Raw genomic sequence first — 23875 nt, forward strand, 5'->3', positions numbered from 1 at the left:
TTAACCCTCTGGGCTACTTTATGGATTGTCAAAACTGCCTCTAGACACATCTTCGATCTCTCTCTATCAGGAACTTTAATCACAAGAGTTTTCTTGAAATTTATATTGCTGGACCTGAAACCTGGCCGCTAAGGAACTCTGCAGCAGGCGTTTGTGAATCGTAAGTTACCGCTAAACACAGTGCCCCTCTGAGGTCATCTCCCTACTCCCCAGGTCATCTCCCAGTGTGGCCACACCAGTCACATCACCGTAAAGACGGCCCTGATTCACCTTGGGCTCGGCCAAACTGCTTCTCCTTTTTAGCTGAGCCAAGGAGACCGAGGAATTGAGCAGAACCCCCCTCCCTCATTCCAAGGCTTAACAAAACTGTACATTACAGTAGGAGGGAGGGGGGGCCTTGTATGCTCTGGTCCACAGCCTTTGTCTGTCTTTTTTCACTGTCCAATCCACATACCCTGGAGAGGGAAAGGAAATACCTTGGCAAAGGCTGTGGATTAGGACATTGTAATGTTGAAAGCAGCAGACCTATACCAGTGGTTACAGGCTGCTCATTGAGTTCAATGGGGCTCTCAACAATCCAATGATCTTGTGAACCTTTTAGTTCATGCTGAATTTAAATGTCATGTGTGAGTCCTGTAGATCACCATGATTAAAAATTGCCTTTTTGAAATACAATTATCCACTGCACCGACATTCATAGCAGTAAAAGAGCAAACTGGTTTTCTGCTGCCTGGATATTTGAATTTTCCTGAAATAAAGCATGCTAGGTATGGGTTTTGTTGGACTCCACTAACACAAACACTGAATTCAAATCATAGTTATTCGCTTTCTATGGAGGCAGAGCAGCGCAACAATGAACTTTGTTTTTCTCTGCTCTCATATCATAGAAATATAGACTTTGTCAAGATGTCAGTAATGTTTTTTAGAATTTGGCTGGGGGATTGTTAGACCTGTCAGCTTTAGGATGGTTTTCCCCCAAAACATTTTGCCTTCACCCCCTATTTTCGCAGAAATCATTTTTGTTGGCCTTACACCTGGTTGGCATATGTAATTTACTTATAAGTCCCTAGTAAAGGGGTATACCATGCACCAAGGGCTGGTAAATGAAATGCTACTAGTGGTCCTACAGCGCTTATCGTGCAACTCACATAGGTAGCCCTCTAAAACATGCCTAAGGGCTGCCATTGCATCCTGTATACAGTTGGCTAGCTCGCTGGCCTCCTGATCAGAGCCACAGGACTGAAAAGGCTCAAATCATCTTGAACCTACACCTGGACCCTACCAGAGTGAGTCCTGACCCTCCAAGTGGTGCCGTTCCAGTCCTCTATCCTTGGCAGTGGTTGTGAAAGTGCCCAGACAGTCAAAACCAAAACCTGGAACTTATACAAATGTTTGGCTAAAAAGTGATCTGAGAACCGAGAGGAGAATGGGATCAACCGGCTCACCTATCCGCCCAAGGCGAATCGCCAGTCGGTCTTACTCTATGTTCTTCACAGCATCCAATCCTGTTCAGCATCTCCTCGCAGAATGGGTATCCGCCCTCGTGGAGCCCTCATCAGCTACAGCCTGCAGCTTTGTTCCACTGCATTTTTCGACTTCCACAAAAGAAACTAAGGATCTGATTTATATTTTGGCAGATGGTTACTCCGTCACAACCGGGACGGATATCCCATCTGCTAAAATATAATTTCCATAAAATCCTATGGGACTCATAATATATAACACGTCCTCCTCACACACTGCCACCTGCCTTGCCCCACTCCGTTTTAACTTCTTAGATATTTTCTACACAATTTCTTCTAAATTCTGAGGTAAGCCGAGAACGGACACAATCCACTTTGTGCATCTGAATCATGTTCCATTGCAGTTGACCATAACTTTTGACCTTGCCACGGTCTCTTGTGACGAGATGTCTTCAGTTGGTCCTTAGATCATTTAGGCACTAGTTTTCACTATAAACTTTGAAAAATCATAACTCCAGTCCTACTGATTGGATTTTGCTGTCAATATTATATTATAATTTACTCTATTTTCCTAAATTGATGTTGGTTTTTTCTCGTGTTGTGTTTTCACGGTATTAATATTTGTGTGCTGCATAGATACCTTAGACAGTGCTTCTAAGTTAAGCCTGAAGGGGCCCGTCGGACCATTGGAGGGAACATTGATCCATACAATGGTGGCAGTGGATTATGATGTCCCTCCCCATCGGCCGTTTCATGGCGGTTTACCCGCAATGAAAAGGCTGGCGGAAAGAGACATTGGGGGCTTGTAGCGGGACCCCCTTGCCCCTGGCTCTCAGGTTTGGGTTTAGGGGGCACCTATGGTTCCCCCATACATATCCCTGCACCATGTGGCAGGCACCACATGGTTCCTGCCACGTAGTGTAGGGATATGTATAATGTCCATTTTTTGTACTGCGGCGTGTGCTGCAGACCGCAGCACCCGTCGCAATGCAAAATATAGACATCGCCACCACCGTAGTGATGGTCGCATCCTAATTCGGCTCGCGGCGGTCACAGACTTGGAGTCAGACAGTCCCATTTCCAAATAGATGGCGGTCAGACATAAGTCCGACCGCCACCCAAATGAGGCCTTTGGTCCAAATGACCTTGGACTCGGGGCAAGATAGAAAATCTACACAATCAGCGAAGCACTCTTAGTAGCCAGGAAATTAAGCGCTGATCCACTTCAAAACCGAGAGTTACAGCTGGAGCTTAACCATGAGGGACCCTTGCTGGCCACAGCTTTAGGCTTATCCCCGCTGGAAGATTTTGACTTCGATTTCAGTTACTAAGTCTGAAGTTGAAATCACCAGTACAAGCAGTTTGACCAGTACGGCCTGCTTGGACTCTCCAAGCTCCACTTTGTCATGGTCATCCCTTAATTGACTAGTCCTGGTCATCCACAGCGGTTGTTTCCCAATAATGATTTACTATTTTTAGACATGTTTTGCCTTAGAAGTTTCAAAAATCAAATCTCTGCTTCACATTATCCTATTTCAATATCTTGGTGCTCTTTTACTCATTTGAATTGTTTCTATTTTTCTGAATGTGCTTCAGAATGTATGTTATGTTCTTTATTTTAAAATTGTTGGTACTGCTAGAACTAACACACACTTCTCTGGAGATTGCATGCTGAATGTGCTATAGCTACCTTGGGTTGAGCCAAGATTCTCTCAGAATTGTGTTTTGACCTGATAAGTTTGTGTTTATTAAGTTGGGAAAGGTCACCCTATCCAAAATGAACGACACTGCCTCTGACAGTAAACGTTTTGAATCTCATACTTGCAAGTGACATTATAGACAACTTGATCTATACTCTTGTTACCTATTTGATGTCCAGTCACCAAAATAAAAAACTAGGATTATATATTGGGTTCACATTAGGCCTGGGCGAAGCACTACGCTACGCTCGCGTAGTTTGCGAAGTTCGCGCTACTTCGCGCTACGCGAACTGCACGTAGCACAGTGCGAACACGCGTAGCGTAGTGTTGCGTAGTGCTGCGGTCATTTTTTGCTTGCTCGCGGTCCTCAACGTCAAGTTGGCGACCGCGAGCAAGCAAAATGACATCCTGGCGAGACTTTTTCCTTGTTCGCGATCGCGAGCATGGAAAATAAACCTCCCGGCGAGATTCCCAACGCGAGAAGGTCAGGTTTCTCATTGCGAGGGGTCGCGTATGCTCGCGACCGCTCGCGATGAGAAACTACCAGTTCGCGTTGAGAAAGCTGCAGCTCGAGTAAAAATCTACTCGAGCAGTAGAAAACTACAGCTCGCACTGTGCAAGATGCCATTTTCAATGATTGCACAGTGCCGGTTGCTTGTCCGCACTGTGCAATCATTGAAAACAACATCTTGCACAGTGCGAACATGTTACTTCGCAGTTCGCGAAGTGCTACGCGTAGCTCGCGTAGTGCGAACTTCACTTTGCGTAGCTTCGCGAAGTGCTACTTCGCGAACTACGCCCACCCTTAGTTCACATGCCATATATGACAGGCCTAAATTCATGTAGAAATAATCCCAATTCCAAAACAACCTGTGCAATGAAAATTAAGGCTATTCACTTCCCATTCCCTTATGATTCTGTAGGGTTATTTCTCTATACAGTTGGATTGCTGGGCTTGTTTTGAACACTTTGGAAAGCAATAAGGAAATAATACTCCATAACATATCACCCCTTAAGGATTCAAGGTCATGGGGGCCGTCAAATAGATTAAGTGAGCTATTGCCCAGAGTCACATGATGCTGAGCTGCCGCCAGGGATCGAACTGTGATCTCCATGCTCCGGAGTAAGCAGCTCTGCCCGCTGTGCCATACCTCTCCCTAGAACCACAGAACCACAGATGATGGTCAGAATACCAGCTGCCTAGTTGAACAGCCTAGTGCATAACTTTTGAATTCAACTCTTCCTTCATTTCCTTGCCCTTGATGATTCCAAAATGTACACAAAGGCAGCTACTTGAACCTAGTTTATGGCAGTGGGCTAAGACGTACACTCCTTGACAGATTCAACAAGATGTCTTGTATTGAGCTTCTACCTGCCAAGTAGCAATACTTTTGCTACTTCATGGTGCTTATACACCAATATGACAAAACCTAGTGAGGTGATTTTAATGTGTGCATGCAACAAAATAGAAGTGTTTCAAAACGCCTCATTACCTACACCTCATTACCTACACTGTGCAGTGATAAAAGAACAACGTGCTTTAAGTGGGATGACACACTTGATGGGTGCTCTAAAAAGGTTGTGGCCTAAGAAGCATATGAAAGAAGTAACCCCAAGAGACATTGCCTAAGCAGATAATGGTGTGGCCTCCTACATACGAAACAACATCCTGTGCTTGTCAAATTCATAAATAAAGCTTCAGGCCCAGATTTACAGAGGTTTTGAGTCGGGTTGCATTATTTTTTAACACAGACCCACCACAAATTTCTAATGCAAAAGGTATTACATCGGGGAGGCATTCTATGGAAGGTGAATGGGCTTTCCTCTGCATCCATCCATAGATGTTGATGCAGATCCATATCTAACAAGACTTGTAAACAGTGCTAAAATCCTGCCCTTACCTGAGGCAATAGTAAAAATGAGAAATATATTTATTTCTCCTAGTTTTCCCCATCACGTGTGCATAAATAGAGGAAATAGCATTAAAGTATAGTTTTGTGCAAGAATGAACCTCTTCCAGTACAAAAACTATGCAGACCACAACGCCAACACCCTTGCACTATGGTGCACAGGTGCCTGCGTTGGCACATGTCTGCACAAAGTGTGCCAGCGGATGGAGGGACCAGATCTGCACCATTTCTTTGTAGATTTGGCACAGCCCTCTTCTCTCCATTTTACTCAACGTTTGCTGCCCGTTGTTGAATGAAATCTTAAGAAAGATGGCCTCAAGTGCATAAAGAATAACAAACCACAACAGGCAACCACATGTTAATTTCTTATTCTGCTGGTTAACACAGCATAATGGTACGGTGACATGTATAAAAGAATGATAAGCAGTGTAAATAGATACTCCAAAATTACTGGCTCTTACATGTAAATACACAGTACAGAACTTAGATGCCCATCTATAAGAAGTCTTCCTTAATGGAAGTGGAAACCTCACACACTAATAGTGTCATACTTCATCATAGGAATTATCTCCCCCTTTTCTGCACCATAAGTAAAAAAACATTAAACCTACATTTTAAAGTAAGCAATACCTTGACTGCTTGTTATTACTAACCTTCATGAGTCTTCAAATGGGATGATTTGATAATTAATTAGAAATGAAACAGATTCTTAAGCGATTGGATAAGAACGATAATTAACACTTCCCACTGTGTTGCCTAGCTCCCATGTCATAAAATGGATTTCCAGGGAGTCGCATTGCATCTCCTACGTGACAGGCAGGCAGCTCCATTTTTCATCAGAGCACAGTATCTGCTCCTTTCTATGACATGCTGCTTTTTATTCATCGCCATGCACGCATATCCCTCAAGTGTCCCCATAGGTTATGTACTTTTCCTGCACTCCATTATTATGCATCGCGAAGAGGGCCGGACTGGGATCTGAAACCGGCCCTAGCAAGAGCCCGGCCAGCCATGGGATGGGGGGGGGGGGGGATGGGGTATTAGTGGAAATCTTTGTGCTGCTTTTGGTGCTGGGGGCCGATTTTGCAAAACCGACCCCGGTAACAAGTGTCCCCCCAGGGATCTAAAACCAGCCCCCACCCTCGCGGGCCACAGGAAAAAATGCCTGGTGCCTGCTAGGGCCAGTCAGGCACTGATCGCGAACATCACAACCAGAAGCCTTTTACCGTCTTCTGTGGAGTAAATGGGAAGTTTTAATTTTCCTGAAAAGAAAGCTCCTCAGGAAAAGTGATCAGACAGACTTAATTGGCACACTGCAAACAAATTTGTCCTGCTGGAAATAATCATCTCCTTGCGATGCGGGGAGCTCAACTTGGTCAGGCTTTCATTCTTGAAATGTGGAATTACAACGTACCGTTAGTTCATGCAGCAAATTACCTGTTGCAAAGAATGATGCCTCAGGTACTTTCAATCAGAGAATCTCCGGGTTACCTATTTGGGTGCAAATGGAAGCTTGCCACGGAATCAATATTGTAAGATGTACAGTATTACCGCACTCTAAGGACCTATTTCACTAGGTAAAATCTTGCAGAAAATAACTCCAGAAATGTATGGCAAAATCATTGAGGAAACACTGATTAATGCACTAATTCCCTATTCTTCAGCGGCGTTTTTGTAATGGTGCAGTTATATCACGCAAATGAATTACAGCACTTCTGTCCTTACAGTATTCCAACTCTCATAAAGAAGGTGATAGTTGATATCAAATCAAATCAGGGACATTTGTATAGCGCACACATCACTCGGTAGTCTCATGGCGCTTGCAGACGGCTCTGATGGAATACTAGCTTTGTTATCAAATAGCCATGACTTCAGCTTCTTTCGGAAGCAGTTATGATCCGGGATGGTAAATATATTTGAAGGAATTTTGTTCCATGATGCCGGGGCGAGAATGGAAAAAGACCTGCCTCCTTTTCTGGCGGTATGGATTCTGAGAGGGGTAAGCAAAGATTTGTTGCTAGATCTGAGCACCCTGCGTAGCTGGTACTAACATAGTTTTTTGGACCAGTACATACATATGCTTGTGTGTCAGACAAAGGATCTTGAATAGAATGCGTTTTCTCACCGGGAGCCAATGTAAGGATCTTAGACAGAGACCGGAGAGAGATCTGGGCAGAAGATTTAGGACCAATCTGGCCGCAGTGTTCTGCAAAATTTGAAGTCTATTTAAAAGGCTTTCATTCATTAACAGGGTATTTCCATAGTCCATTCGATTTATTATTAGTCCCTGGACTAATAGTTTCCTGGCCTCAATAGGAATCCATTTGAAGACCTTTCGTAGGCTACGCATCACTCCGAAACAGGTACCGATAATATGGTTGATATGACTTTTCATGGACAATTGGTTGTCCATGTAGAAACCTAAGTTTCGTACAGTTGGTTTGGAGGTTGGACAAGGGCCAAGGTTTGGGGGCCACCAGTCGTGAGACCAATGCTCCTGGGCCTTACGGAAAAGCATGATCTCCGACTTGCCTCCGTTCAGTTGAAGGTGGTTGGTACTCATCTACCTATCGATATGGGACATGCATTCTTTAAAACACTGCTTAGTTTCTGCGGGATCTGGGCCAAGAGTGATCAAGATCTGCTTGTCATCAGCATAGGATATGACATCGAAACCGTAAGATCTGATCATCTTGGCCAGCGGCGTCATATACAGGCTGAAAAGGGTTTGATATGTATGAAAATACTTTGCCAAGGCTTCTCATGGGCTACAAGCTAACAGAGAAAGTACATATGAATGTGGCAGATTCTGACCATTGAGAACTCCCAATGCTTTTGGACTTGTAGCTTCTGGACATATGCTGTGAATGAAACTCTCTAGTGGCTACTCTCCCATTGTAGCCTTCTGCTACAAAATTAATTTAATAATAATAATCCCAGATTTTTAAAGCGCAATTTATCACCCCTAGATGTCCAGGCGCTGGGGGCCGTCGGGGAGTTTAAGTGAGCTGCTGCACTGTTACGTGATGCTGAGCTGAGCTGCCGGCAGTCACTGAACCGCGAGCCCCGCGCTCCGAGTCAGCCACTCTTGCTGATGCACCACACCTGTCCCACATTTGAGCTGCATCTTCAAGTACCCATCTTTTATGAGCGCAGCTGGGATAAGTAATCCTGAGCAGGTTACACACAAAGAATGTGTACACAAGTATGCTTGTGTGCAGGTTCAGCAAGAAAGACTGCTGCCTGACTCCACTGTGACAGATGGGACCTAGAGTGAATAGGTTCTGGTTTCCTAAGACATATTAACAGTGACGCACCAGTAACGCAAGGGGCTTGTAAACAAGACTCTATCATTCAAGTAGGAATATAAAAATAACTGTTACCTTTCGATTTGACTTACTGTACAATTAGTCGCTGCCGGCATGACTCGTGGGTGGGGGTGGTGGCAAGGGTCGTGCTGGGCGGGAGGAGGTTTAATTTAAAATTAAAATTAAACGTTAACTTGCCTTCACCGGCCCGATCCCGCATCGTGTCTGCTCCTTTCCTGGAAGCAGGAAGCCTCCCTCCCCTCCCCTAAGCCAATCACAACGCTGCAGTGGCAGCGTTGTGATTGGTCAGGACGCCGACCAGCCAGGCGTCTATGAGGAGGCCATTTTCTCCATGTAGGCTGCATGCAGCCTACATGGAGAAAAGGCAGAGTGCGCATGACTGGTTTGGTCAGCCCTAGAGGGCCAACCAAACAGTCAGCGCCCTCAGCAGTGCCAAGCCACTCCTCCACTGCCCTAGAGCAGGACCGCCCACCCACCCGCCCCCAACCAAACACTTCTGCTTTCTCGCAGTGCGAGAAGCAGAAACATAAAATGGTATTTATAATACCATTTTATCTTTCTACTTCTCGCACTGCGAGAAATCAGTGGGGCAACGTTCCTCCGCTCACAACTGTGTAAAATCTGCTGTGTTTAAATTGTTTTTTAACTTCAACTATATCTAAACCATATTTTCGATTGGCACGGCATAGGAAAGACATTGACATGGTTTTTCCTATGAATTTCAGGGTTTCTAACAAATATCAAGAGTTAGTTTTACTCTTTATATGTCTGTTATGCTCTTTTAAAATTAGACATCTTTACCTGAGCTTGCCTATTTGGAATGCCTGCTTTGTGCACCTGTATTGGGTCCAGTTAATTACTTTGCTAACCAGCTTGCTGTTCAAAACTCTCCCTGGAACAGCAGACCCATTCTGGGAGATTAAACTTTTCATGGGAGAGGAAAGGAGTGGGATGAATTCTACATAAGGTAATGAGCTTCTTCCTCTCTCTGATAAGCACTGTCAGAGTGGAATGACTCCTGACTTGTATGTATTTAGCGTTTGATAGTCACTATCTCCGAAGCTTACAGCACAGTATCCCTGCCTCCCTCTCAGGGCATATAAACTATGGACTTGCAGCAACCCTGCATGACATAGATCATCTTGGACATTTGTGGATTGGTCCTTGTTTTGAGTGACTAGGAGTGGGTACCCAACATACTGCTAGACACAAATGCATCCTACAAGCGGATGAGGGTGTAGGGTGCATAGGGAGCTCAGGCAGGGAGAGTGTTGTGTCTAGAGTCCCCTGATGTGCAGCTGCCAGGAGACCCAGGGTCAGAAAACTACTGAGATCTGGGCAAGAAGGCAGGTCAAGACTCTTACAGCCTACTGCTCTGCGAAGGAAGAAACAGCAGCACCAAGGGGTTGTGAAGGCGCACCAGAAATCATCCAAAAATCATATTTAAAATGGTTAGGCCAGGGGGCCTCAAAGGAGCATGAGCAAAAGAAACCGACTGCCATAGAAGATAGCCCATTGAGGACAGCAAAATCTTACTTTATGCTTCATGCAGAACTGAGAAACAGCATTCTGAGTGCCCTCAGGCTTGGGGCACCCTTTGCATTATTGGATCTCAAGCCATATCTAGGAAACCCCCTCAGGGAGCCTGTGTGCTGTAGGTTCTTTGGTCCTCTTGATAAACATATCCAACTTAGGGGATATTATCAAGAAATGGCGTTAAAATTATCGCTGCTTTGGCGGCAGAAAAGTGCCGCTAAAGCGGCGATAATGGACTTGATAATATGCCCTTGAGAATTCCCATAGAAGCCCAGGTTCTGGTGTCAACATGGGCTTCTATTGGAATTCTCTGCGGCATATTATCAAGCCCATTATCGCCGCTTTAGCGGCAGTTTTCTGCCGCTAAAGCAGCGATAATTTAAACGCCGTGCTTGATAATATACCCTTAAGTAGGTTAACTGCCAAAAAAGTCACCCACCAGTCTTGAGAGCTCACTGGCCTTAGCACATGGGCCTAATGAGGAGAGTAAGTAAGGGACACAGCAAATGTCTTTGCACTCATTTCTGTACTCCAACACCCAGAGTGCAGGAAGGAGGTAGACAAGAAGGTAGTGCCTTCCATCACCGTGCAGCTAGTGAAATGTGCTGGCGAGTGGCGGTGTTGGACTGCAGGACAACACAGCTTGGAGATCCCCTCATAGTCTAAGTGAGGAGGTCTGGGGGCCCAGGAAGGGGCAGTCACACCAGCAGTCCACTTCTCCACCAAGCTGTCTCTTAAATACTGTCTCTCTTTTTGTCAAGATGCACTAACCTCGCAATCTAGATCCAACAGGACCGATGACAGCTTCCAGGCATTGCCAGTCCCACAGTCAATTCCACACTACTATCGGTAGACTTACATTAGGCCTTGAGAAATGGGCATGGGATGAGAGAGAGAAACAGACAAACTGCATATTGTCACATGGTTAGTTAAACAGCTGGTCTTATTCTGCACAACAGTAGCTTTGATATCTGAAAAGTAAAGAAGATCGCTGCAATGACAGAAGTTTGTACATTGGAGTTTTCACTTTAGATAATATCTGTAATATAGCAAGAGACACTCTCTCTGCATCTCCACTCTTCATTATAAATTGAATTTAAATCTTTCTTCTGAGCTGAAATACAATTAAAGTTGATATAATGAATGAGAGTTAAACTCAGGGTTTTAAGGGATTGTTTATGTAAGACAGCCATCTTCAATATTAAAAAATAAATTGTCATGCTGTGTTTAGGTTCTAAGTGATAAGTGGATAACTGTAACATGAAAGACATTCGTTAGCATTGCATGATTAGTTTCTATGCCTGGTCGATATATATTTGCTAACACTGATATCAGCATGCCAAACAATAATAAGTTTGTGGCAATATAATTCTACTGGACTTACACTAAATAGCTTATCACCCACAAGGTGAACTCCTTGAGGAATATCAAATGTAATAAAGTTCAAAATCCCAATGGATGATTGCTTATGAATAAACAGGTGAAAATAGTTTGTGATTTTAATGGAGGACTCCCTGTACAAATGAAATAGTGCTATTGTGTTTGGAATTTTAATGGATGACTCCTCGTGTAACAACAAACACAAGTCTGTATCCTTGTAATATACTTCTCTGGTTCAAGTAAGTCTTCACAAAAGAACAGACAACAGTATTCCAACAAGACTCAGCTGAAGCAACTATGTGTCACGATTGCATTGCAAGGATGTTATGTACAATGAGGAACTGTTTTTGATGTGTTCAAGATGGCTGTCACCATTGGCAAGTCTTGTTAGAGTCCTGTGGGCTCATGGTGCACATAGTCCTTGTCTTTATTCAGATGTTTCACGAAAGGTGTCCTTCCGTCAAAGAAACCCCAACACTATGTGCACTCCTCAGTCCTGGTTTATTCCTGAAGACTCGCAGTTTTAGGAGCTTTGGGGTAGGGAATCATGTGGAACCAGCACTTTAGATTAAGTGCTTCCAGTTATGCATCCTGAATCTTTTTATAGAACTGCCACCTCAAAGGATTTACAGGGAAACACCGTAAGGCTTCAAGAGTGCCAGATAAGCCTTGAGGACAATTTTAATTTTCAGGTGTCTTGGTTGTGGCATTACAAAATGCCAGAGGCACTTCACACATCACTGGCGTGTGTGGAGGGCCATCCGGCAGCAGTGCAAATTAGCACCCTACGTCTCTCAGGAGGCAGAGTTGGGTGCTCTGTGATAGGGATCTGTTTCAAGCAGTTGTGGAGCTGACCTTAATATGTAACTTATGAGCAAATGGATCTATTGACTTTTTTGACCCACTGCAGTTCTGTTTCAAAAGTAAAATAAATGGCTTTTATTGAAATACTCTTTCTGTTGGAAGTATACCCAAACCAAAAGGTTTGGCTTAGCTTGTGAAAGGCAAACTATGTCGAACATTGTGGCAACATTTGAAAATGCTTAATGATATCAAAAGTCTCATATTCCACAAAGAAATGTATGGCGACACCCTTAGAAAAACCAAAATGGCTAACCTTTTATAATGCTTTAGGCATATGTGTCAAGGGCTGTGCAAATCTCTCACGTTTTCTTTTTGATTACCATAAGAAATTACAATCGCTCACCGTTAGACTTGGAATCCTTGGCATGGTTTCCCCTGAATTTTTGCCTTCAGACCTCCTGTTTTTACTGTTTTTGCTGATCTTGTTTCGCCTTAGCGAGCGCATACCGCCATGGAATTTTTTTCGGTCCTGCAGAAAGCTTAGCAAACGTGCATAAATAAGCTGAAACATGTCGACCATTTGTTTATATTCACTTTATCAAACCGGATGGTCCTGGTGAACCTAACCAGCCAGCTAACATCCGTCACTCTCTTTTAACGGTCACTGGTTTCTCCACCATTAAAATTCATTTTTGGATAGAACCCGTCACCTTTTACACTGTACTTCCCTCCCAAACACTCACATCCCTGTACCTGCCCCAAAAAGACCAGCTCCGCTGTAAACCAGGCGTCGTAGCACACCAGAGAGGCACTCGGCCTCCTTGGTGGGAACCCGATGATGAAGCATGTCACCAACCAGGTTGGTGAGTGAGGGTTCTTTTAAAAGAAACACTTTTTTCCTCTGTGCTACCCTAACTTTTTAAGTTCTCATAGTTGCTCTTTTGTTGATTCTGAATACATAGTCAAGGGGGATTAAGAGTGACTCGCTTTCCCTCTCTCTCCTGTTGTTCTGTACATGGTTTCAAAGTCTTGCCAGTTTCATCTCCATTGTGACAATTCAGTGCTTAATTTGTACCAGTTTTTGCAGGCAATGGTCAAAGTGCATTAAAAAAGCATGGGAACAGTGATACTTCACGCTATGGGGGTGGGGTGAGTGAGTGTGGGGGTGTGGTCAAAGGAGTAGCTAAAAAAACTAAATATTCTGAAACTTTTTACTGTCTTTCACCTTCAGGTAACTACATATATAATAACAAACAGCTTAAATGAAAATTGAATGCAAGTTATGTTAATCAGTGGGAAATATACTGTTGTGTATATTGTGAAACTACTAAGAGTTAATGCACTGCACCAGAGAGCCGCAGAATTGAAGCGTAATTGATGCGGTGGAGAATAATGACTTGTATATGTTTAGTGCTACAAGGTCCCAGACTTACAGAAAGTACTGTGAACATGTAAGCCATTAGTTTAGGCTTGGATTACACACAGTACAAGATAGGCTGCTACAAAATTCGCGGAAAGGTTTACGCTAAAAAAGCGATTCCAAAATATAGATTTTAGTAATAACCAGATTTATTTAGTATCATTGTTTTTTATAACTGTCTTTTAAAAGCACACATTCCGCAGCTTACCTGGCAGCTCCCTTGCAATACCTCTGAAAAAGAATATATAAGTGTCATTGGGAAGCAATGTTTGCTTTATAGCTGTTTTTTAAAAGCAAACATTTCACAGCTTAGCTGTTAACTCCCTTACAATACCTCTCAAAAAATATAAGGGACGTATTTACGAGGACCTCGCGTCATGCTTTAACCACGCAATGTGGTACATGCTCGATGAAAAGCCCTAAGTCATATTTATGAAGCCACGCAAAGCCACTTTGCATTGTTGCATTACTCTGCGCAAGGAAGGCGTTCCATTGGCATTGTAGTGGGTGTTCCCAGGCAACTCCCATGGTTTTTGATGCATTCTGAGATTAACAAGGACTTGTAAACATGTGAATGCGTCAAAATCTCGTGCCTCCTCAGGTGAGGCGGAACGAGGAGACATATGTTTATTTATTCTTGTTTTTTCCTCTATTTATGTGTGTTTCATTCTGCAGCACATATAGAAAGAGGAAAATGCCTCTTTTGAAAAACAATCCTGACTGTAATGCAGGCTCCCTTGCACCATGATACAAGGGGGCCTGCATTGGCGCTAGGCTGCAGAAATGGCACCAGCGCAGAGGGAAAGAAAAAGAATGCATCGTATTGGATAAACACTGTGCATTTCCTCCCTTTCCCTTTGACACACAGCAGCGCAGTAAGGTAACTTGCTTCTCTGACCTGCGCCACCATTCTAGTAAATATGCCCCTAAGTGTTTTGTCATCAGGAAGCTTCAAGTGATTCTATCAATTAAAGCCAATACCGGGCTTCCAAGCACCCTTTACATTTGCAGCTTGACCAGTCATTTACATATCTTTCAGGCTAATAGGCACCCTGGCAAGAAGGCTTGCTTAGCTGACTGCTGCTCCCTCAGTTTCGCAGCACAGCCGACCCCCCACCTTACACTTCAGTTGTTAACCGTCCCGGAACAGCTGCCTTTTCAGAAAAAGTAGGGCAATTGTTCTTCTAGAATAAAAAAAGTTGGGGACATTGTGCCCCTCAGATTCTTCCACTTCGACCACTGGTTGCAGGTGGTGGGCACAAGCACTCATTTATAGCGACCGGGAATTATATTTCACCATCAGAATGTGATCCAGAGCGGAATAGAGAGAAAAGCAAAGTAAACAGAAGAAAAGAGGAAGGAAAAAAGGAATGAAAAATAATCTGTAAGAATGAGATAAAAGGACAGGAGGTGCAGAGCGGTGGAAGGAATTGCTCGATGTGAAATCAAGACTAGTCAGCCTGGGCATTTGGCAGCATTGGTGGAGGGCCTCTGAGAAAAACTTTAAGACCCTACATTCATTTTATTTTATTTTTCATTTAATTACAAATTAAGCACTGGAATGCCTGTGCATCTCTGACCTGCGAATCGGGATCAGCTGGCGTGCTAAGGTAAAACCACACAGTGACAAGTAATGTGTTGAGCTCAAATTCCTCGTGGATACTTTCAAAACTATACTTTATTTCGGCTTCCCTCTGTAATAAGTTCTTTGGAGGCGAACTTAAAACCTTGTTTGAATCGAGCAGCCCTCTCCGTCTAATGAACAGCACAAAGAGCGGTGATTATTTTTAATATGATTTATGAGGCACGTTCTGTGCAAATGTTTCATTCATCTGGAAACGCACAAGCTGCAGATCTCCTAAAATGAGAGCAGGGGAACATTTTTCATTGCTGTTTGCAGTTCTAAATTAGGGTAATTAGCGGAATTAGAATTCAGAAGGAAACACAATTGTAACTATCAGGGATTGACTTACAAACTGCTCAAAAAAGCGAAAGCAATAACCCGGCAAACTAATGACAGAAGGACTGCTAACAATGAGTTATTGCAGAGCACGACCGTGAACAAGTCAAAGGGAAACACATTTGTTTATTTTCTTGAGACTAAATTGCCTCCTTGGGGAGTCTGTGATGCCAAGGAAGGTACAATTATACCTAAATAAAAGTATTTTTTTTTTACCCACTGAAAACCGAACACGAACAGCAAGCTGCTTTAACCCCTTCGCTGTGGCGCGAATTCCGCCGCAGCGCTGGGGGGGTTTGCGGAGCCGCCATACTCATGACGGAACCACGCCGTCATGAGTCACGGGCGAGCTGTGCTCATGACGGCGTGGTTCTGTCATGACTCCACCCACTTGCGCTGATCGCCCGCACAGGTGGGGAAACAGCGCCGCGTGGGCGGAGCGGCCGCCAACGGCCGCAGCATGACGGAACCACTCCGTCATGAGCACACGGCGCCCGTGGCTCATGACGGAGTGGTTCCGTCAGAAGCATGCAAGGGGTTAATGTGGAGTGATTTAACCCCTCTTCCCTTAATGCTTGGGTTATGATTACATCACAGTCCATGATCCACCCCAAGTTATCTATTTGTTAAGTATTGTCTCCAGGTGCTGCCGGCACAGGTAAGAGTGGTGGGGCGGGCGAAGGGGTGGGGGAGTCGGCAGATGCCGGTATAGGTAAAAATAAATAAATAAATAAAACCACTTACCTTGTGCTTGCCGCATCGGGGAGTCGGTGATGCGGCAAGCGCAAGGTAAGTGTTTTTTTATTATTTTTATTTTATTTTACCTATCCCATCTGTCGTCTTGCCCCTTTCCGCCCCACCGCTCTTACCTGTGCCGACGTGCCAGATTGTCTCATAAAACTCTGCAGATTATACTCTTTAGCTATGCCAATCATATTGGGCATTCTGTAGTTGCTACAGGAGAAATGTATGCATATGTAGGTTGTGATTTATACCCACCACAATACTCCTTCCCTAAACCAAAAGTTCAGATATTTCCAATGACCAGTTCACACAGTGACCAGCAACAAGGGACAGTCCTTTGGTTTAGCAAGAGCTCAACAGAACCCATTATCCTTGCTTTACTACAACAGAAATAGGTTATTAAATGCTTTCAAATTAAAATAATAAATATGTACAGTTTGTATATATTTTTTCACATTAATATATATTTATTTAGATTTTTAACTATTTTAAATAATTTTATTTAACATTATTGCCCATGGGACTTTATTTTAAGTCCCACCTCTGTTATTTTCTATAGGAAGGTGTTGCAGTACCAATGGTAGGCCATTTGTAGTTCTGGACTTACTACAAAAGAGTAAGTTACAAGATTGTAAATTACTACAAAGGTGCAGTTTGTGAATACCAAAAAGTAGTAAACTTACTCAAATGTGTAAACTTAGTCAAAACTGCAGTTTGTAAATCAGTCCTCAAATGCCAGACAGTACGGTGAAAGAGAATGCAGTTGCATCCTGATGGACGCTCACACTACTTTTAAGTATATGCAAGTTACAGACAGCAATGTAGGTTCAGAAGTGTGGATGTAAGTGCCTCATCAAGTGAGCCATTGCATTGTCACTCTAGAGTAGTACTTTCATGAAGGGATATTGGCCCACAGACTCACATAATTCAGTATTTCAGATTTTTGATTACATTTAAACTTTACTCGCCTGTATGTCGGCTAGACGCGCACATTCATTTGGAAATTTAGTCCAATATGTAGAAAAGCTGTTCACTGTGCATTTGCATTTAGAAAATAAAGAATAAAATAGCAATGCCCACATATTGTATTAACTGATTAGTCTAATGCTTTTGGTGACTTGAATGTTTCATAATTTAATCCTCAATACTGTTCACTAAGTGTTCTGAAAGTCTTGATATTTCCGAATAAAGTCTCTCGATATTTTACTAAAATAGCATGATTTCCCCACGTAAAGCTTGAATCCTATTAGAGATTATTTTGGCAAAGGAATATACTTAGAAATTAAGAGACACTCACAGAGGTTCTTCTGTAGCTTCACTCGCTGATAATGTTTTTCCCATTGAATCTCAAAACATAAATAGTATCAAGAAAGGAGCTCAGGGCCTTTATTTATGATGAAAGTGACTCAGTGCGTGCTGCAAGCCATTTGGCTGTGCCGCACAGTCACTTTCAAAGCACAGGGATGCAACATATTTACAACAATATGTCGCATCCCTGTGCTTTTCCCCTGCGCTGGCGCACAATCAGCTGCCATGCGCCAGCACAGACACCCTTGCAGCATGATGCAGGGATGCCTACGTCATGGGGGCCCATGTCACGCCCCTTACACGCAAGTGGTGCGTGAGAAGGGGTGATATTTACAAGCACACATAAAGTCACGCAGGGTGGCTTTACGTGTCCTTGTATATATCGGGCAGCAGGGTGCGCTGCTAGTGCATCATGCAACGTGACGTACCGGCGGCACTATGGGCTTGTAAATAGGCCCCATACTTTTTCTCATTCTCAAAAGTAGTCCTGAGGGGCTTATTTACAAGCCTTTTGCGCCGCCGTTATGTCATGCTGCATGACGCACCAGCAGCGTAACCTGCTGCCCGATATTTACAAGCACACGTAAAGCCCCCCTGCGTCGCTTTACATGTGCTTGTAAATATCGCCCCATCTCATGCAACACTCTGCAAGTAAGGGGCTTGACATTGGTGTTGCTGTGGGTGTTCCCATGCAACACCCATGTATTGTGATGTATTTCCAGATTTAAGAGAAATCATAAACCTGGAAATGCATAAGAATGCTACGCCACCTCAGGGGTGGCGTAGCGAGGCGCAACGAAGAGAAATGTTTAAATTTCTCTTAGTTTTATACTCTTTCGATGCATGCTGTATCCTACAGCATGCATGGAAAGAGGAAAAGACCTCAATTGATTGTTTTTGTGCAGGAAGGTGTCCCTTCTTGCACAAAAACAATCTCCCCATGACGCAGGCATCCTTGCACCATGGTGCAAGGGTTCCTGCGCCGGTGCATGGCAGCCAATTGTGTGCCAGCGCAGGGAAAAGCACAGGGATGCAACTTACTGTTGTAAGTATGTTGCATCCCTGTGCTTTGAAAGTGACTCAGTGCGTCGCAGCCAAATGGCGTGTGGCACGCACTGAGTAATTTTCATTGTAAATATGGCCCTATGTGTATATTTATGTTGCTCAGCAGTAATTGTGCAAGAAAATTAGCCCAAATGATAGTCTTACTGTACACCTCCGGGATACAAAATCTTTTAATGACATACTGTACAGTGCATATTTATTGCAGTTAGTGAACGAGACGTGTTATGATCAATTGGATTTATTCTCTAGTTCACAATGGCTCACCAGGTGGCTTTATCTAAGTCTCATTACACCTCTATTTGAGGCCTTCTTATTCCCCTTTACGTCCCAAAAACATCCTTCCTCCCGGAATTTATTGGCCTTTTGAATGATCACAGCAAGAGCATAGATAGCACCTGGATCCCGCCGCGGGTGATTAACCGTGTTCTACAAATCCGAGTGGATTGGTTGATTGATACAGTATAAGCAAACCTATTCAAAGTACAATGTACGTCTGTTCACCTCAGATGCATTGGCCAAGCCCCAGGTTGGATTTAAAGTGAGGGGAGTGGCCGAGGAATATTGAGACTGTAGGAAGTTGACGGCCATCACTGGCTGAGAAAATTCTGTTTTGAACGTATTTTCCACAAACCCTGCCGTAATGCTTCCCAATGGGAATTTTTCAAGCAAAAAGACTGTACGTGAATAAGTGATAGAGAGTTAAGGGATCACTGTATTTTGATGCCAAATAAGGGGCATATTTACAACGAAGTGACAGAGTGCGGCATTAGCCTTCCTGGCTTAACGCTGCACTCTGCCATTGCAAAAACGCAAGGCTGCACCGTATTTACAACAATATTGTGCAGATCTGCGTTTCCCCCTGCGCTGGCGCTAAACTTAGCAGCCTATCGACAATGCAGGCCACCCTTGCAACATAGTGCAAGTGTGCCTTGTTGAGGGGAGGTCTCCCTTCCTGCACATAAACAATCTTTAAATTACCATTTATAACTTGTATGTGTGCTGCATAATGCAGCACACATAGACGTTGCAAAACATAATTTCTTTTTTTTATTGTTTATTATCATGAAGGGTCACCTTTCAGGGCGTAAACAATCGATGGCAATTTGCTTTTTCTATGTGTGCTGTAAAACACACATGGAAACAGCAAAAACAAGGAGAAATAAAGCATGTCTCCTTAGTACGCCTATTTAAGACCAGGTTTTCCCTGGTCTTAAATTTTGCGCTGCTTCCTATTTACGCCAACCTTATAAATAAGGGGCAGCATCAAAATCAATGGGTGTTGTGGTGGAACGTCCACACCAACACCCATCGCCCTTCCCTTTCACGCTAAGTACAGCGTGAAATGGTGCCTTATCTACAAGGCAGCGTTAAGCCACGTAAAGTGGCTTACCGCTGCCTTGTAAATAAGGCAAAGCCCCTATCGCCACCACTACGTCACTGAAAGTGGTGGCGATAGGGGCTTGTAAATATACCTAAGTCGCTAAAGAATAATTTGCTGCTTTTTAATGAAATGTCTCTAATAACTTCCAAAGTGTGCAGAACTTAACTTCAGTCTTCCCACAGCCTGGATCTAACACGTTTGGTCATGTGATGACGTATTGGAAAATAAAATGGTTCATATTTCACCATCAGCAAGCAGGCTAAAAGATGGCCAGGATCCACACCATCCGCAAAATGCAATATTGATGTTCTCCTGTCCATTATTTAAGTGCTATGGTATTTCTCACCGATTATTTTAAAGAAAAGTCTTATCATTGCTCACCAGTTTTATTCACTGTAGTTTTCTGCCCACATATCAGCAGACTACAAATTGCTTTCCATGTTCTTTGAGGCGATTGCTCGAGATATGCTTGCCGAGAAATATTTTCAGACTCCAACTCCCTTGGCATGATTCATCTCACTCTAGCACGCGCTGACAAATTCTGCAAATTAGGCGAGTGGCTCAGTTCTAGACATTCAGCTCCAACTGCTGCCGGAGCGCTTTTAATTCTGAATTCTGGAACATTAAGATGTATATATGTCTGCGCTGAATGCAGATGTCAGGAAGTTATAAAAAGTGTTTTAAAATTCCATTTGGCAAACATGCTTCCTTGCTCATAGATCATTGTCATAGCCTGGAACACCACATCTAGGATGCGATAATATAAATCTATTAAAATGCTTCTTATTCCACTTTTTATTTTATTTTAAGAGTGGTGAAGGTAAAATCTGCCGCCCGAGCTCGGAAATACCTGCTATTTTGAATTGTTTCAACAAGTATTTCTGCCCCTTTGAATAACTCATAGATGTCCCAGCCCTAAGGTTTTTCCTTCTTCTCACCTTGCATGTTTTAAGCCATGTGGCGCGGCGCCACTGCTGACCTGCACGCGTTGCTGCTACCAGGTCGGGTCTCATTTAATTTCCTTATTTTTGTCACTCCCCATGGTTACAGGTCCCTCCAGGATCTCTCTCGACAGACCGAAATCCCCTACGGCACTGTCCTCGACTCGGCGGTCTACGAGCACGTGCGAGTGAAGGGGTTGAATCCCTTCGAAAGGGACAACATGTATTCCCAAATGTGGCGGATGATTAACCGGAGTAATGGATCGGAGAACAACGTGCAGGAATCCCCAGAAGGCATTCGCAAGGTACTGTACATGGCAGAGTTATTACCGCTCCGAGAGACATTCTGCAAGGGCTCCATTGAGTGAAACAAATGCGGTGCACCTGTTTTACCAATATGGCTGCGCATATTACAGCACTGCGCATGCGTGTAAATTGTATACATTTGCTGCATGAGAACTGCAAATTTACATTTCCTTTTGGACAATTACTTTGGTGCAATGCACAGATTTTCATCTTGTGGAGTATGTTAATTGCGTTAGTGACAAAAATAAAAGTGAGTCGTCTCGCCACCAAATTGCAAGTCACAATATTTACCTTACAGTTTACCATACACCAAGCATAAGGACTTCTTGAGCAGCAACAAAGGCCAACATGCCATGTTTGCTTATTGATTAGCTATGAGAAATATATGCTGTGCAATAAATATATGCTGTGCAAACTTTCTATAAGAAGTTGATGTACAAGACCATTTGTAATGTTTGAAATGTATATTCTCAACCCTGGTTTAGCATAGCAATAAAATAGACAGAAATTTAGTGGAGGTAAAATGTGAAAAGGAGTGTTTAAATGAGATCTGCAGAGAGCATAAGGGTAGGTACTGCACTAAGTGTGACGAAAAGCAAAGATGTTTGTCAACACACATTACAGCACGTTGGCACTGTTCAAGCTGCCTTCATACGTGGGTTTTAAGGCTGGGACATAATAATAATAATAGTTCCTTTCTGTAAAGCGTGAAAAAATCACCCCCTTAAGGGTTTCAAGGCGCTGGGGGCCGTCGGGGAGACTAAGTGAGCTATTGCCCAGAATCACATGATGCTGAGCTGCCACTGGCGATCGAACTGTGAGCCCCGGCTTCGGCGTCAGATGCTCTGGCCACGGCGCCACACCTCTCTCCAGATTTGTTTTCGCTGGTCCTGGCCGGGGGCACCCACTGCTGCGCTTGCAGGCAGTCTAGCACCCTCTTACTGCTGTTGTTGACATACCAGAAGTCTTACTTATCTTGTTTTGCCTTGACTGACTGATGTTGTTATCAAAGAACATGTACTATTGTTCCAAGAGTACTTCATCAGTCATAATGGTCTCTATTTCTAGAGTGATTTCATACAAGCAAAGGAGTCATTTTCCATTCAGTTTTCAAAGATTTTCAAGCACGTAACCTAGAAAGTTGATGTGTTTTTTTATTTTTATTCTGAATCCCAGGAAGCAACATTTCTCTGAATGGTGAGCCAGATGATACAGATATATGTATTTCCTTCCTTCTGCATCAAGCAGACTTTGCGCGACATAGTTCAATGTGACCTTGACATTTCTAGTTTCCTCTAGACAACCATTGGCTCGCAAATGTCCCCACCACATGTCCCAGCTGTCTCACCAGCATGGGCCTCAGGTACTTAAGGTTTATAAATAATGTGGGTTGTCTTTGACATTTACCTAATGGTTATTATGCTGGCCGTTTTATCTTTACCTTCTGGCTCATCAACAGAGCAGCTGGTGGCCAATGTTTCCCAGAGTAATAATATATTCTTTAATTGGGATATTGTAACGTGTGACCCTTTTTCTTTTTCAAGTCCATTGCCAAATAGATCTTTCCTCTCTCTTCTGCTCTTTCACCACAACATTTTAAGATTTTTACATCCCAAAGTAGTAACAGTCTTTCAAAATAGCCACCTTATAAACAATTACTTTTATATTAATTCAAGACTTAAAAGCCACCATATCTATGCATACAATACATATATTTGCATTTCAAACAAACAAACAAACAAACTAGGAGTATCAGATAAATACACACAGAATACAGTACACAACATGTCTACTCTAATACCTTCTTATCCTTAAAAGAAGAAGAAATGCATCCTGAATACAATGTCTAAAGCTTTCCCCTTCCTGTCACCCCTTTCTCACACAGAAAAGGACCTTTTAAAGAAGGAAGCCAAGAGCTTTCGATTCAAATTAATTGATTACTCCTCTTTTTATATGAACGTATGGAAATATCAACATCCTGTCAGTCATTTTCTTCAACAAAGCCCAATTCAACAATCAGTGGAGAATTAATTTGACTCCTTTCTCAACAAATGTGCGGAAGTCCATTACAGCTCTCTGTAATGTTTCTAGGAATATGCCTTATAGACACTGCATATAAGATATTATTGTAGCTAGACCTAGTGTACTTTAAATTAGGTAGATGAAAGTTACCTTTTAGGTAGATGAAAGTTACCTTATGTGAAAATCACAACATTTGTAAATATTTCACCCTTGGAAAGTTGGTTCACACAAAAATGTCTCAGCAAGAAACATTTTTTGCTTGAACTTTTCTCCTATCGGTATATTGCATTACTTTTTTTACACGAATGTCCTTGTGTGAAAAGGTCACATGAGCTACAGATCAACCACATTTCACATTAAAAGGACAATGTCATGACATTTCGCAAAATTTATTATAAAAATTATGCAAATTCACAAACCTATTATTCATACGCGGGGGCTAGCATAGATGTATGATATCAGAATATTAAAGTCAGAATATTGTCTCACATTCATATCTAGCTCCAAATGTTGTTTACAAAAATATTGACTCATTGTAGTTACTTTAACAAAATCCACACCCAATGGAAATACATTTGTGTAAAGGATATTTAGAGCATATTGTTG

At 43.0% G+C, this 23875-nt stretch overlaps 1 protein-coding gene across 1 annotated transcript in view; it reads left to right on the plus strand.

Annotated features, from left to right (window-relative positions):
- GRID2 (glutamate ionotropic receptor delta type subunit 2) overlaps positions 1–23875 on the plus strand; it is a 2613212-nt gene that overhangs the window by 2213491 nt on the left and 375846 nt on the right. The window contains exon 13 of the mRNA XM_085641143.1: positions 21051–21246. Within this exon, the coding sequence (XP_085497269.1) occupies positions 21051–21246 (196 nt within the window). The remainder of the gene's footprint in view (positions 1–21050; positions 21247–23875) is intronic.

Source organism: Triturus cristatus, chromosome 2_2 (assembly GCF_964204655.1).
Source record: "Triturus cristatus chromosome 2_2, aTriCri1.1, whole genome shotgun sequence".
Classification (NCBI taxonomy): Eukaryota; Metazoa; Chordata; class Amphibia; order Caudata; family Salamandridae; genus Triturus; species Triturus cristatus.